This window comes from Crotalus tigris, unplaced genomic scaffold (genome assembly GCF_016545835.1).
Source record: "Crotalus tigris isolate CLP2741 ecotype Arizona unplaced genomic scaffold, ASM1654583v1 scf7180000020347.5012614909:4044961, whole genome shotgun sequence".
NCBI lineage: Eukaryota > Metazoa > Chordata > Lepidosauria > Squamata > Viperidae > Crotalus > Crotalus tigris.
In genome coordinates this window covers 3,124,084-3,139,019 of record NW_024097978.1, presented here as the reverse complement: position 1 = coordinate 3,139,019, position 14,936 = coordinate 3,124,084, and the positions used below count along the sequence as shown (strand labels likewise).

Here is a 14,936-nt window from a genome sequence, read left to right as displayed (position 1 = left end):
GTTAGTTAGTGGCCGATGTTCTTAGAGGGTGGGGTAGAAATTCCCTCTCTTCTCACAGTGGGAAAAATACTTTGGGCAGCTTTTACAGAAAAAAATTCTTAAAAGTCTTAAAGAGAAGATCAGATCTCACCCAGTTTCATCTGCGTTGCTTTAAAGGTGCTTGGTGGTGATTTTGACTTCGGCTGTCAGCAGCTTAATGATGAGCCATATTGCTATGGCCGATCTGTCCCCTGCCGGTTTGGAGGGCTTCTCCAGATCAAACAGAAGGCCCACCGTGATCAAGCGGGGGTCCCCTCATTGCTCGTTCCCCCTACAGGGTGACTTTCGACCCTTTCCAGGGTCCCCAGCGGGACGAATTCGGACGCGAAAGACAGAGCTCGTCTTCCAGCATCCGCGCTGCTGCGATGGCAAACCGGAAGTCGTCCTTCCCAAGTTTTTAATTTCTTTCTTTAAAAACAATATCTTAGAATTAAATTCTATGATAGGAATATGGAAATAAAGTGTTAGGATTTTGAACATCTTGCAAACTAAGAGATTCTTAGCTATTTTAATCTTCGGCAGGTCACTGACAAAGGATTGAGTTACACACTGAGTTATGGATACGTCTGTAAATCGCTCTATTCTGAATTTTGGTTTATTCTTCTTCTGGGATTTAAGGTACATAATTCATTCCAATATCTCATTGATAAAAGAAAGGCTTACAAGCTCATTGTCCATTATACCTAGATATTTAAAGATTAGAGTTATTTAATGTAGGGACAATCTTTTTGTACAAATATTCTTATATTTATTATGCTCAGTTGTGAAAGTTACTTCTGATTGATGAAGGTGTTGCTTCCTCAAGACGAGAAACACTTCTTATGCTTCGTTCCCTCTACTTCTATATGGACATTGAATTCAAAGCAACTTGTGGTATATCTTGAAACTTTATAAAATAAGCTTAAAATAATTGCTACCATCCAGCTTTTTCATTCAGCTATAACGTAACTTATATAAAGGGCAGGGGGATAATAGGTCATCAAAACAGCCCCCTCCCAAGTTGTACCACCAAAATTTAGGGACAAAACTCTGTGTTTTGTTCACTAATATGGACTTGACATTTACCAGCATCAACCAAAATCCAGGGCCTCCAGCAATCTGGCCACCTAGCCCTTGAAATGGGTTCAGTGAGTAACTAGCAGCCAACTGAAGGTATCCTTTCCCTTGGAATGATCCATGTTTTTCTGGTAAAATAGCATTCATAATGCAAAAGCATTAAGTTATGGGACTGTAGTGTAATTTCCTTCCCAATCTGCCCTCTACTACCCAAAGTACCAAGATTCCATCATCAGATTGGAGAGTTACTTCACATATCATGGTTGTTGGAGAGTATCCTTTTGCTTTTGCATTAGGAATGCTATTTTACCAGAAAAACATGGGTCATGGGAAAGGCTGCCTTCAGTTGGCTGCTAGTTACTCGCTGAACCTATTACAAAGTTTTATTAGTTTATAATATACGATACAATCGAAATACAGAGTAAATAGCGGAAAAGATGGGGAAGGGAAAAGGGAATAGAAAAGTGAGGTAAGGGAGAAAAAAAGGGGAAAAAAGGCATTCAACTTTCTTCAGTGCAATAGAGTATCAACTTCAAACCTCAACTTTTTACGTTTACAAAATAGTATAAACTAGCCATTTCAATAACATCAAATCTATCTAATTGGTAAAGCCCACAATCAAAATTTCATTTTTTTCCCCATTTCAAGCACAAAATCTAGAAGTGGTTTCCATGTGGCAATAAAAGAACCTATTACTAGGGCCAGAGAGCCAGACTGCTGGGGGCCCTGGATTTTGGTTGATACTAGTAAATGCCAAGTCCATATTAATGAACAAATGGATTTGACATGTATTACTGAAACCTGGTTCAGCAACAGCAGCACAATCACACACACTGAAATCTGCTTGCTCACATCTGAGTTTACATCTGCTTTGAATGCCAGGATAGGGGGAAAGGTTTGGTGGCATTCAGGAGTACTGATCATGTGGTGGGCTGTAAATGCTTTTATGTGATATTGGGTAGTATAGACAAGCTAGGAATTTTACTCATGTGTCACCTGGCTTCTGCAAAACAGTCGCTTTCTGGCTGTCCAAATCTCATGGCTGGGCTGGTGTTGTAGTCCTTCCAGCTTTTACTGTCAGGGGACTTCACTTACCGTGTTATGGAGCTTCTTTGCTAGGTTTCTAGGATAATCTAGAAATTCATGGCAGTCATAGGTTGAACTAGTTTATCATAGGCACATGTGTTGGGCATATAATTGGCATTATTTCAGATCTAGTCTTTACTAGAGCAGCTGTTATGTGATTTGAAGATAGAGGATATTGCTGTATTCAAATCACTTCCTGGTTTGTATTCAAATCACTCCCTGGTTTGTCTGATTGCCTGGAATCCATACTGGTTGGGAGGTTCTATTAAATCCCCAGACCCCTTAGGGTTCTGATAGGCATTTGGAGAGTTTTCCTGCTAATTGCAGGCAGTTCGTTCAAGCACCTAGTTAATCCCTGTGACTGGGGTGTAAAATGAAAATGCTCCTGGGTGGCTTTATCCCCTTCCACAAATATGCAGAGGATTCTTGGGTCAACAAGAAGCACTGGGAAATAAGAGGGCTGGAGAAAGACTGGAAGTGAACTTGACCAAACCTTTGTATGAATACCTACCTGGAGGTGATAAAAGACAGAGAAACACTCTAACATCATCCTTCTAATAACTTTCTTTTTTGGGGGTCTGAGAGTTAGCAAGATCTGCCCACAGGCTCTTATGAAAATTTGGTCAATATTTTGCCACAACAGGGATCAAATTTACATAAGCCTAGGCTCTGTATGGGCAGTTTGTACAAACCTGGCAGAAGTAGAATCTTGAAAAGTAAACTGGAAGTCATTCCATGTGGCAGATTTCAGTGAAGAGGATATGGTTCAGGGCAGCATCAGCTCCATCATAAGTGAACTGGATGCCTATCCCTTCTAATATTATGCAGGGATGATTACTAGAGTATGGCTGCTATTGTTCCATCACTGATTTTGAATCAAGTGAGCAGTAAGGATATTTTATTAAATTTTATCAGTGTATGATTAGATTAACAAAATGGAAGTTTAGACTTAACTCATGTTTGAACCTACTAAAATTTTTTTCTGTGTTATTTTTCAGGGAATCCTACTGATATATGGAATTTACCTTGCAGGTCTAACAGATAATCTCAGTTGCCCACCAGTTAATCAGTCCCTGACACTCATAAGTGCAGTAGCCATTATTTTCCTCTTTATTGGAATTATGCTGGTGGTTAATAGTTTTTTCTATTTGTGGCACAATCTGATATATGGATTAACTTCAGGAGGAATCTTTGTCTGTATGTCTTCAATAAATTGTTTGATCTTTATCCCACAGGTAAGAAAGCGATGAGCGGTATTGCAAATTACTTTTCCCCAGAGTCTTGCATATAAATGGAATTCCTGATACATAAAATATACAAATTAATTAAAAATGGTTAATCTTATTGGTAAGATAACTATAGTTTACTTGGCAAGAAAATGCAATTATATATCCTCAGCTCATAATAAATGTATTCTGCTTCACATTTCAATAAGCCCATGGCAGGACTCTCATCATACTGGAACTTGCAAATACACTTTCTTAGCTGTGCTGTACAGTGATTCAAGGACTTATATAGTTGGGTGCCACACCACATATCCTATTTTAATACTACATAGATAGTTGTAGAATTGTAAAATGGTAAGAAAAGGAATAATTAAAAACCCTCATAGTATACACCTTTTTGATTTTAATGTCAGGATTTCATTAAAATGGTTTAAATCTGGTTCTTGTTCCTTTATATAATGTTACCATTTTTGACGTATGATTTCTCCAAAGATGAAGTATCTCTTTTAGCCTGAAAAAAATGCAAATACAATTTAAATGAGCACATAAACTCACACACTTTGCCTCTTGTGAGCAACTGTCCTTGACTTATTAGATAAGGATAGACAAAGCACAGAAAGAAATAAGCCAATTGTATCGGACTGTGGATTCATGAGACAGTATTCTTCTGTTCAGATACCACAGCTTCCACACTGTAAAGGGAAATAAGGTTGAACCAATTTTACAAAAGTAAAGTTCAGGTCAGCTCAAGATATCAATGGCAAAAATCTAGGGTTTTGCTAATAAAAAATCATTTAAAACCTGAAATTTGCCCTATTAAATTCAACAGTCATGATTATATTGCACAGCAGAGTCTGTGCCTCCTTATAACATCAAAATTCCTTGAATGCTACTTGTGAGTGCAAGTTGTTAACCTTTATAAAAGGTGACATTACTTGCTTAAGAGCAACTAAATTGCATTGATTGACAGGACAAAGGTTCAGTTCCAAGTCACTGTCAGATAACCTCATGGAAACCATGGGCTATCCTCAGTTGATTTCAGTCTAGATATTCATATATTTTAGTGTGGCCTATTTATCTGAATATGTCTTAAATATTTGGCTTTATCTCCTGTAGTCTGTAAAATGCAATAAAGTTTGGGAGACAGGAAATTGTTTAATGAGTGAATTCCCACTGAATTTGAGGTTACAGTGAAATCTAGAATGAGTTTGTGAGCTCATTTTGTAGAAAGCAATTAAGGAATTTGTTTCCCAGTTTCAGCACCGTTTTGTTCATAATTTGTGTTGTGGTCAAAATTTGATAAACAATTTTATCCCTAACAGTATATAACTTTTAGTATTATTCAAATGATAGGTTATAATCTTTACTTTATTAAATGTATTGTGGCTGTCCAGTAGAGAAGATTCTGGGCAGTTTACAGTATCAATTAAACAAGTAAAAACAGCTAAAAATAAGTATGCCTATAAACTAAGACTACATAATAATGCAAAAAACAAAACAGAAAAAAATCTCTCTTCACCCAGCCACATTCTGGGTGTCATGTTCCACCACCATGTTCAATAAAATATCAAATTATTTTTCTCTTTATGATCAGGAGATTTTTATATTTTAAATTAAAATATTAGATTTAACAAATTACTTATTAGAAAACCACCGCTGTGAAATAGGAAAAAAGAGATTCCAGGACCTTGCAGATTATAGAAAGTTGGGCAATCTGTCTAGAGTAGGTGGATTAAAAATTGAAACAGAGCTAAAGCAGAGCTTTAGGATTCTAAAGCAAAAATACTTCTAGGAGTGAAGCTTGAGGGTTAGCTTAGAACTTTCTTATGCTGAGGAAGCAGATTTAAATGATTTTAGGAGGCTGGGAGATATGGTGAGTGGGGCAAAGATGCAAAATGTGAGAGGCTACATTGTGAGAGTATACTGAGGTGAGGCATAGGGGTTATACTCTTAAAAATTTGTACTCAAATTATTTCACAACAAGTTTGATGTGTTTTCACCTCAAAATAGTTAGGCTGTGCAGCTGGAGAGGCTTTGGCGAGGCTTTGAGGGCCATTTTTGAATCTAGGATCACAGGTATATCTTTTCTTTCCATAATTTGTGTGGTAATAACTGACAAATGATATAACGCAGGTAATAAATAAGTAATATTAATCTTATCCCAAACTTAGGATAGGATGCCCGTATTCCTCAGTGATTAAAAAAACCTCAGGTATTTGTAAGAGTTGATTTCATATATGTGATTCAAACATTTTGTATTGTACTGTGAAACATTTTGATGCTATAGCTGCCAACTGACAAAGCTGCTCCATTGCTTTGTTGCCTTCTTTCTTTAAATAGTGAAAAGGCCTGCAATAAAAGACTTTGTCCCAGAAAAGCGTGTTCAAGAGAAAGAGAGAGAAACGTGGACAAAGGAAATGAACTTTGCCTTCCAAATGAAAAGTGTGCATGTGTACAAAGGAATGAGATCTTTACCTATGAGAACAAAACAACCCAGCAGTTTCAAGACATGCCCCCCCCCCACTATTTCTCCATAGCTTTCACTTTTTGTCTACTGTACTCTTTCTATCTTGATTCTTACTTCTGAAAATTCTATTTCAATATTCAGCAGATCAGACAGTGGAAGACTTTTGAAAAACAAGAAGTTGATACCAGCAACATGGCCAAATATTTTACAGGTTCCAACAAGAATTTCCATTCTACAATGTATAGTGATGAAGAGATATACCAGCTGCTCGGCGAAAAAAATACTATGGCGCAGCAGCTTACAGAGGTGGGAAATACTTACATAATCAGTAAAAAAGAATGAAAATACAATAGCTCCTCACTGTGCAACCATTCTCACATGCTGTATGAACATATTTAAAGTATCTCATAGAATAAAAACTGAGCTTCAGATAAAATGGGATAAAAACAAGAAAAAGGATTAAGTCTGCTTCATCCTTAAACGACTGATTTAAAAGGTAAAGTTTTCCCTGTCAGTCGTGTCTGACTCTAGGGCATGGTGCTTATCTCTGTTTCTTGGCTGAGGGAGGCAGCGTTTGTCCGAAGACAATTGCTGTGGCCATGTGGCTAGCATGGCTATATGCCAAAGGTGCATGGAATGCTGTTAGCTTCTCACCAAAGTGGTACCCATTTATCTACTTGCTTTTGCATTGTTTCAAACTGCTAGGTGGGCAGGAGCTGGGCTAAGTAACGGGAGTGATAAATATGGCAGACGTGAGGGAAAAAACTACTATAGCCCATGGTGTGTTTTTTCCCCCGTCAGATATTTTAGAATGGTAGGGAAAATGTACAGGTGACCAGAAATCTATATTATTAAAAAAATGCTATCTGGATGTCATAAATCATAAAATAACATGCTCATTTCAAAGAGGATATAGATACAAATTGCTGAATAAGAAATTGTGCGAGAAGACAGTTGCTGTGCACACCTATCTGCATGGAAATGGACTATTTTCGTATTTCCAAATACCTATTAAGTGGAGGAAAATTTGAGAAGTTAGCCTTTTATAGGATCTTTCAATGCATACTGAAAAAAATAGTTCATTGATTATCATTCCAGGAGTATGAGAGGACTTTAGCAAATACTCTATGATTTTTGCTCCCATGATGGAAGCGGTTTAAATATAGCCACTTCTCTGGCAGATATGGCATATAACCAATCCATTGAAAATTTTATCAACTATCTTGACTTAGTAAACAAGACAGAAAATCCTTGGAATAAAAGAAGTAGCAAGGTACTTTTTATAGCAACATTTCCAAGAACAGAACCCTAGGTTAAACAGATAGTTCTCCTGAGCAAGCAGAACTATTTTTAGAATATGCTTTGGCTTCATTTGGTTGAAACATGTCAGAAGAATACTTAGTAATTTTCAGTGGGGAAAAATCCCCAAAGCCATGCAACCTGATCTTACATATGAGTTGTGTGATGTTCCTATCTTGTGTTTCCTTTTTTTAAAGTTTTTTAAAATACTTAAAAAAAATGAGTATCAATTGAGATTCAGGTCATGGTTGTTCCAAAGGTGCTTTTTCAAAAGACAAGTGGACTTCTATTTTTCCTTTCGCTTCTCAACCAAGAAGCTTCTTCAGTTCTGATTCTGAACTGAAGAGCCTCTTGGATGAAAAACAAACGTCTGCAAGGAAAAACAAAGTCCAATTGCCTTTTGAAAAAGCACCTTTGGGACAATTGAGTACTGTAGGTAAATCTTTGTATCCATAACCAATGCTTATGCCACTTTAATCAAGCAAAAATCTAGTTGGCTTATGAAATAAATGAAGCATTTCATAAAGAGGAATCATAGCCTCACATATTAAGTGGAGATTTCAGCATTTGCTTTGCTGTTTAGTCTGAAGTAATAAGTCCGTTTTGTGGCGTTTCAGATTAGGTCCAGATGAAAGGAATACTTTTTTACAGTATATGCCAAATATTTGAAGACTGAGGTTAAAAGGAAAAATTAAAAAGTGCAGTGGTACCTTTTTACTCAACTGCTTTGAAATTCATCAAATTTGTTCTTCAGTGCATTTTGACATGAAAAATTTGTCCCAGTACTCATCATTTGTTTGGTATTCAATGCATAAGCTAGAAGTTGATGATGTGATCTGCCTTTTAACTCACTATATTATAACTTATGGGAAAAAATTGTTTGCCCCTCATCATTTTTGGTACTTATCCTGCCTCCCAGAACCAATTAAGGATGAGTACCAAGGGACCATTTTATCTTATAGTTGCATTTCATTAACAGTGCATACAATGTTAATGCTTTGTGTTTGGAAAGACTTTTAATATAAGATTGATAAGCAATATTCTGCTTTTCTCCTCCTGTGTTTCTTGTTTGTTAAGTACATTTAGTATGTATATCATTATTAGCTAACGTGATAATTTTTATTGAAGTATAACATTTATTATTTATTCCAGCTCATTCATTTGCATAGCAGGCCTATTTTTTTCAAACATTCATTTTATACAAACTCTAATTGTGTTTTGGTGCATTTAAATCAAAATATTTATTATAGTTTATTTAAAACAGAAAGATACAGCAATTGCAAATCTTCAAGAACAAATGAACACTGTTAAGGAGAAGTTGATGAGACTGGTGGCTATAGAGCAGGGGTCTCCAACCCCAGGTCCGTGGATCAGTACCAGACCGCGGCATGCCACAACCGATCCGCACAAACAAGCAAAGCCCCATCTGCAGGATGCAGGCAGCACACAAAACCATGCCCCCTCCGGTCTGTGGAAAAAACTCTCTCCACATAATCGATCCCTGGTGCCCAAAAGATTGGGGACCTCTGCTATAGAGGATAACCACAGTGTTGTTGGTTCTCCATTTCTTTCTATGTCCCATTTATTGCCTTCTCATTCTACAGCTAATTTTTCTTCAATGGCAACTGAAAATCTACCATTTTCATTTAGCCAGGAGCTGAAACCATTGCAGAATTCTAAGCTCTCAAATTCACAATACTTAGCAGGATTACTTAGTAAAAAAAGGTCTATTGATGACCTAGAACATACAGATCAAGAGAATATATCATTAGACATTACTGCTAAGTGTAAACTAGTGAATAAGAAGAATTCAGGTGCTAAGTATGATGAAGATCAATGGTTTTCCCAATCCAGCACTTTACTTACTAGGGAGAAGCTACATGAACACAGTTTCAGCACACTGAGCAAAGGAGCAAGGCAACAACATTTTTCAGCACTGAACCAAAAGCAAAGCCCAGAAGTAAGTTCTCCAAGCAATAAAAAAATTCAAAAAATCTTGCAGGACCTGAGTGAGAATCACATTACTATAACACAGCCATTTTCCAGGGAACTCAAGTACAATTATGAAAGGAGAATGATATTGCAACCGAAGAAGATTGGAAAGAAAGTCCCCTTCAATTTTTCTAGTTCCATGGCCTCCAGTATTCAGTGTGGTGTGAATAAATCAGCCAGCAGAATGCAAAGAATGAGCAGATTAATAGAATACCCTTCTTCAGCACCAAGAAGCACCGAGGATGGAGATTCTTTGCATCAGCTTCCACCTTTGCCATCACTGATGCTTAAGAACTCACTGCAAACTAAGCCTGACAGTGGGTTTGGATCATTATACAATGAAGGCTATGGCTTGCTGCTAGACAATCATCTAGTAGGGAACTATGCATCCACATTGTATCCCACAAACATGAGGAATTTTCATTATCAGCAGAAAGATTTTCTGACAAGAGCTATTCCAGGTCTTTCTCCCTTGCAGCATTTTTACTTTGATTCTGGCAGCAGTTCTTCTGGTGAGAGAGCCTATTGTCACCAAACACAGGCTTGTGAAATTTGCCATTGCAGTCTCTCTTCTTCTAGTGACAGCTGCATGATTGACACAGATCCTGAATATAGTACATTAGATTATGCAAGACGTTATAGCAAAGCTAAACAAATTGTGAATTTCAATGAAGATTTGGAACCCACTTATGTATAAAAATTTGAAGTTATTATACATTTGGTTTTTGGTAGTAAATGAGAATATTCTCAAAAGCATGGCTTCTCCTGTAAGTTGTTTGAGCCTATAAAAAATAAGTTACATAGAAACCCAGGTAATATATTTTCTATAGAATAATACCAATTTCATTTGTGATTTACTAGACCTCTTCCAAAAAATTCAGTATCTATCTATCCACCCATTCATTTATTACTTTTTTCTAATGCCTGTGCATAAGGAAGAAGCATGTTTGTGAGCAAACTCAAATTACTCTCAGTGTGTTAATTACCAGAAACAAGCTTGGTTTATCAAGAAGTCTTTCATGACTAATTAGAGATAGGTATCCTGAACAGCTATAAGGAACATTTCTGGATCTACTTTTCAGTCTTTTGATTAAAGACTTGGATGAAGAGGCAGAAGTAATTATTAAAGTTGCAGATAGAAAATTGAAAGGGAGAATACCACGGAAGACAGACATACAATTCAAAATTCCTAGGTTTGAGAAATATACTGAAAGCAACAAAATGAAATTTAATAGAGGCAAGTGCAGTGTTCCTCACTTAGGAAACAAAAATCCAGGCACAGGTAGGGAATATTTAGTTTGGTTGTAAAAAGTATCTTGAAGTAGTAACTTCTTGTAAGCTGAGGATGAGTCATCAATGTGATATGGCTATATAAAATATAATTAAAGTCTGAAGTCTGTTTAGCATCATAGAAGGGTGACATAGAAATAGTGACATGGTCCCCTTTTTCTCTTTGCACATATATACCTGTGTGGAAGAGATTACTTGGCCAACTCAACTATTTGTATGTAATTATTTTTACTTGGCAAATTTTCCAAATTGCATTAGTGAATTATAAATTCTCTTATCTTTTAGCTGTGTTGCTACTTGGAACAATTGATGATAATAAGAGTTTTGTAATCTGACATCTGCAGAACAGAGGGAAAATAATGGTGTATCTACATATATTTTAGCGGAAGATTAGTTATCTGGGTCCCCAAGTTAATTGAGATACATAATCACACCATCTCTAGGTGTCCTCTGCTAGGAATCTTGTATATTGACAATGGGTCAACTATCTAAATGATGACCAATGATGTCAAAAGCTCCCAGATGCTAAATCTTGGCCCAGGCCTAATAACCCAGGAAGAAAACTATTATGCATCTGCTAGATCAGGAGGGATATCCTCTGTGGTTTCTTTGGAGTTACTGCCAAGCTGAAGGAGCATGGATTGGTACATTTATTAATTTTTTTATTGTGTTTTTCCTCATAACAACCTTATGAGGTAGGTTGGGCTGAGGAAGAATGACCAACACAAAGTCACCCAGCTGGCTTTTCATGCTAAGATGGGACTAGACTCAGTCTTCTGGTTTCTAGACCAGTACCTTAAATACTATTTTTTTAGTTTTTTCCTTCATAATTGTATATTGTTTATTTTTGTGTTTAATAAAAATAAACTGTCCATTTGATAGAAAATTTCTTTTGTTTAAAGGAAGTTGTTGCAACTCAGAAATACAAATTGCTTGAATATGAACTAGTGAACAATTTTCTGAATGGGAGATACTCCAGTGATATGAACAAAAAAAACGCTTTGAAAGCTTTTACAGAACCAATGCTGCCACCAAAAGGGTTTAAAAACAGATTAAACTCACTTAACGCCTTGCTTAACAACAGAAATTCTGATCCCAATTTTAGTTATAAGTTGAGGATTACCTGCATGTGAAGAAAAATACATGTGAAGAAAAATACATGTGAAGAATTAAGCCTAGTATTTAAAAATTACCTGAGATAAATTAACTTCAGATCAATTAATGTTATTTCTTTCAAGATGATATCTGTTGTATGTGAATGGAAGTTGACTAACTTCTTACCTTGCAAGTTTGCATCTACCACTTTCTGTACTTCTAAATCTATTGTCCACTGGGGCAATATAGCAGAAGCATTTTCCTTGTCTAAAAAGTATGACTTAACGTTTTCTATAACATGCGTCCTGTTGGTTGGACTGATGCTCTCAGAGCTTCCATCATTTCCATGCACAGTTTCTCACTTGATCCCACCAACTGATGACCTTCCAACAGTGAACTGGTATGCAACTTCCCTATAGTCAAACATGGCTATTTCAATTTTTTTCCTTAGAATGATGCACCACAAGGGTAGTGGTCACATATTATCCTGTTCTTCTGAAAACTGAAGCCAGATCTTATCATCCCAGAAATGCCATTTGGGGGAGACTTTACAGAGAACCATACATCATTTTCATTATCACCTGTTCCTAGCATTGTTATTAATTTGAAAATGGAATCAATGGTTTTAGTTAATTCTTATTTTCCTTCATATCTTGTCTGAAACCAATGATCAGGACTTGTTTGAGGATCACTTAGTGGAACAATGGTTGAAGAATCCCAACTGATTCTAGCAGATCATTTCATATATAACTCCACAACTTAAAAAAATCAAAGAATTAATTGTAGGAGATAATTAATCAAATTTGATCTCTTTTTACAGTACAGTAATTGATAACTTTAAGGAAGAATTTACCTTCTAGTTCGCCATAGGCACTAATCCTGGCAATTACAAGATAATACTTTCCAATCTTTTTAGTAAGTTTATCCATTTACTGCTATCTGGATAGCAGTTTCATGTCTTGTTACACTGCCCCTTGTATTATCCTTTTATTCCAATGTAATAATCTTCTTAGCTGTTTGGATCCGGTTGTAGAAGAGAACAATGTTTTAATTAAAATATCCATCTTCATAAATTTCTAGGAAGATTATGAAATTTTGTTGTCATTTCTGACTTTTGCACTCTTCTTCTTCACCTGCATCAAGAGGCTCTTTAGTTCCTCTTCACTTTCTGCCATTAGAGTGGTATCATTTGTATATCTTAGGTTGTTGATATTTCTCCCGGCAATCTTAATTCCAACTTTTGATTCATCTAGCCCTGCCTTTCTCATGATGTGCTCTGCATATAAGTTAAATAGGCAGGGCGACAGAATACCGTCTTGCCGGGCTCCTTTCCCAATTTTGAACCAATCAGTGGTTCTGTTTCCAGTTCTCACTGTTACTTCTTGACCTGCATATAGGTTTGTCAAGAGACAAATAAGATGGTCTGGTACTCCTATCTCTTTAAGAACTTGTCACAATTTGTTGTGATCCACACAATCAAAGGCTTTAGAATAGTCAATGAAGCAGAAGTAGATGTTTTTCTGGAACTCCCTAGCTTTCTCCATGATCCAGTGTATGTTGGCAATTTGATCTCTAGTTCCTCTGCCTCTTCGAAATCTGGCCTGTACTTCTGGAAGTTCTCGATCCACATACTGCTGGAGTCTAGCTTATAGGATTTTAAGCATAACTTTACTTGCATGTGAAATGAGTGCAATGGTGCAATAGTTTGAATATTCTTTGGCATTGCCTTTCTTTGGAATTGGAATGTAAACTGACCTTTTCCAATCCTGTGTTGAGTTTTCCAAATTTACTGGCAAATTGAGCGTAGCACTTTTACTGCATCGTCTTTTAAGATTTTGAATAGCTCAGCTGGAATACTGTTACCTCCACTAGCTTTGTTGTTACTCAGCTTTCCTAAGGCTCATTTCACTTCACATTCTAGGATGTCTGGCTCGAGGTCAGCGACCACCCCATCATGGTTATCAGGGACGCTAAGCTCGTTCTTGTATAGTTCTGTGCAATTTTGCCACCTCTTCTTAATCTCTTTTGCCTCAGTTAGGTCCCTGCCATTTTGGTCCTTTATCATGCCCGTCTTTGCATGAAACATTCCCTTCATATCTCCAATTTTCTTGAAGAGATCTCTGGTTCTCCCTATTCTATTGTTTTCTTCTATTTCTTTGCACTGTTCATTTAAGAGGGCATTCTTATCTGTTCTAGCTATTCTCTGGAATTCTGCATTCAATTGGGTGTATCTTTCTCTTTCTCCTTTGCCTTTCGCTTCCCTTCTTTCCTCAGCTATTTGCAAAGCTTCCTCAGACAGCCATTTTGCTTTCTTGCATTTCTTTTTCTTTGGAATGGTTTTAGTTGTTACCTCTTGTACAATGTTGCGAACCTCCGTTGATAGTTCTTCAGGCACTCTATCAGATCTAATTCCTTAAATCTGTTACCTCTACTGTATATTCATCAGGGATATGATTTAATTCATATCTGAGTGGCCTAGTGTTTTTCCCTACTTTCTTCAATTTAAGCCTAAATTTTGCAACAAGACACTCATGATTTGAGCCACAGTCAGCTCCTGGTCTTGTTTTTACTGACTATAGAGCTTCTCCATCTTTAGCTGCAGAGCACATAATCAATCTGATTTCTGTGTTGACTGTCTGGTGATGTCCATGTGTAGAGCCGTCTCTTGGGTTGTTGGAAAAGTGTGTTTGCTATGGCCATCATATTCTCTTGACAAAATTCTATCAGCCTGTGCCCTACTTCATTTTGTACTCTAAGGCCAAACTTGCCTGTTATTCCAGTTATCTTTTGGCTTTCTACTTTAGCATTCCAATCCCCCATGATGATAAGGACATCATTTTTTGGTGTTGATTCTATAAGGTGCTGTAGGGCTTCATAGAACCACTCAATTTCATCCTCTTCAGCACTAGTGGTTGGGGCATAGACTTGTACTACTGTGATATTGAATGGTTTGCCTTGGATTCGAACGGAGATCATTTTGTCATTTTGGGGATTGTATCCCAGTATTGCTTTTTCTACTTTTTTATTGACTATGAAGGCTACTCCACTTTTTCTGAGGGATTCTTGCCCACAGTAGTATACCTGATGGTCCTCTGAATTAAATTCACCCATTCCTGTCCATTTTAGTTCGCTGATTTCTAAGATGTCGATGTTCAGTCTTGTCATCTCTTGTTTGACCACATCCAGCTTGCCTTGATTCGTGAATCTTACATTCCAGGTTCCTATGGAGAAAAGATTTTTACAGCATCGGACTTTCCTTTCACCACCAGATATATCCACAGCTGAGCATCCTTTTGGCTTTGGCCCAGTCGCTTCATTCTTTCTGGCCCTACTAGTACTAGCCCTCTGCTCTTCCCCAGTAGCATATTGGACACCTTCCGACCTGA

At 37.0% G+C, this 14,936-nt stretch overlaps 1 protein-coding gene across 4 annotated transcripts in view; it reads left to right on the top strand.

The window, feature by feature from the left end:
• GPR156 (G protein-coupled receptor 156) overlaps positions 1-10,260 on the top strand; it is a 34,366-nt gene extending 24,106 nt beyond the window's left edge. For 3 of the 4 annotated variants that reach the window (XM_039366622.1, XM_039366620.1, XM_039366623.1), the window contains 4 exons: positions 562-657; positions 3,180-3,416; positions 6,016-6,180; positions 8,438-10,260. In XM_039366622.1, coding sequence (XP_039222556.1) covers positions 562-657; positions 3,180-3,416; positions 6,016-6,180; positions 8,438-9,862 — 1,923 coding nt within the window. In that variant the 3' untranslated portion in view covers positions 9,863-10,260. The remainder of the gene's footprint in view (positions 1-561; positions 658-3,179; positions 3,417-6,015; positions 6,181-8,437) is intronic. The other variant, XM_039366621.1, reaches the window with a different exon arrangement.
• Positions 10,261-14,936: the final 4,676 nt, after the last annotated feature.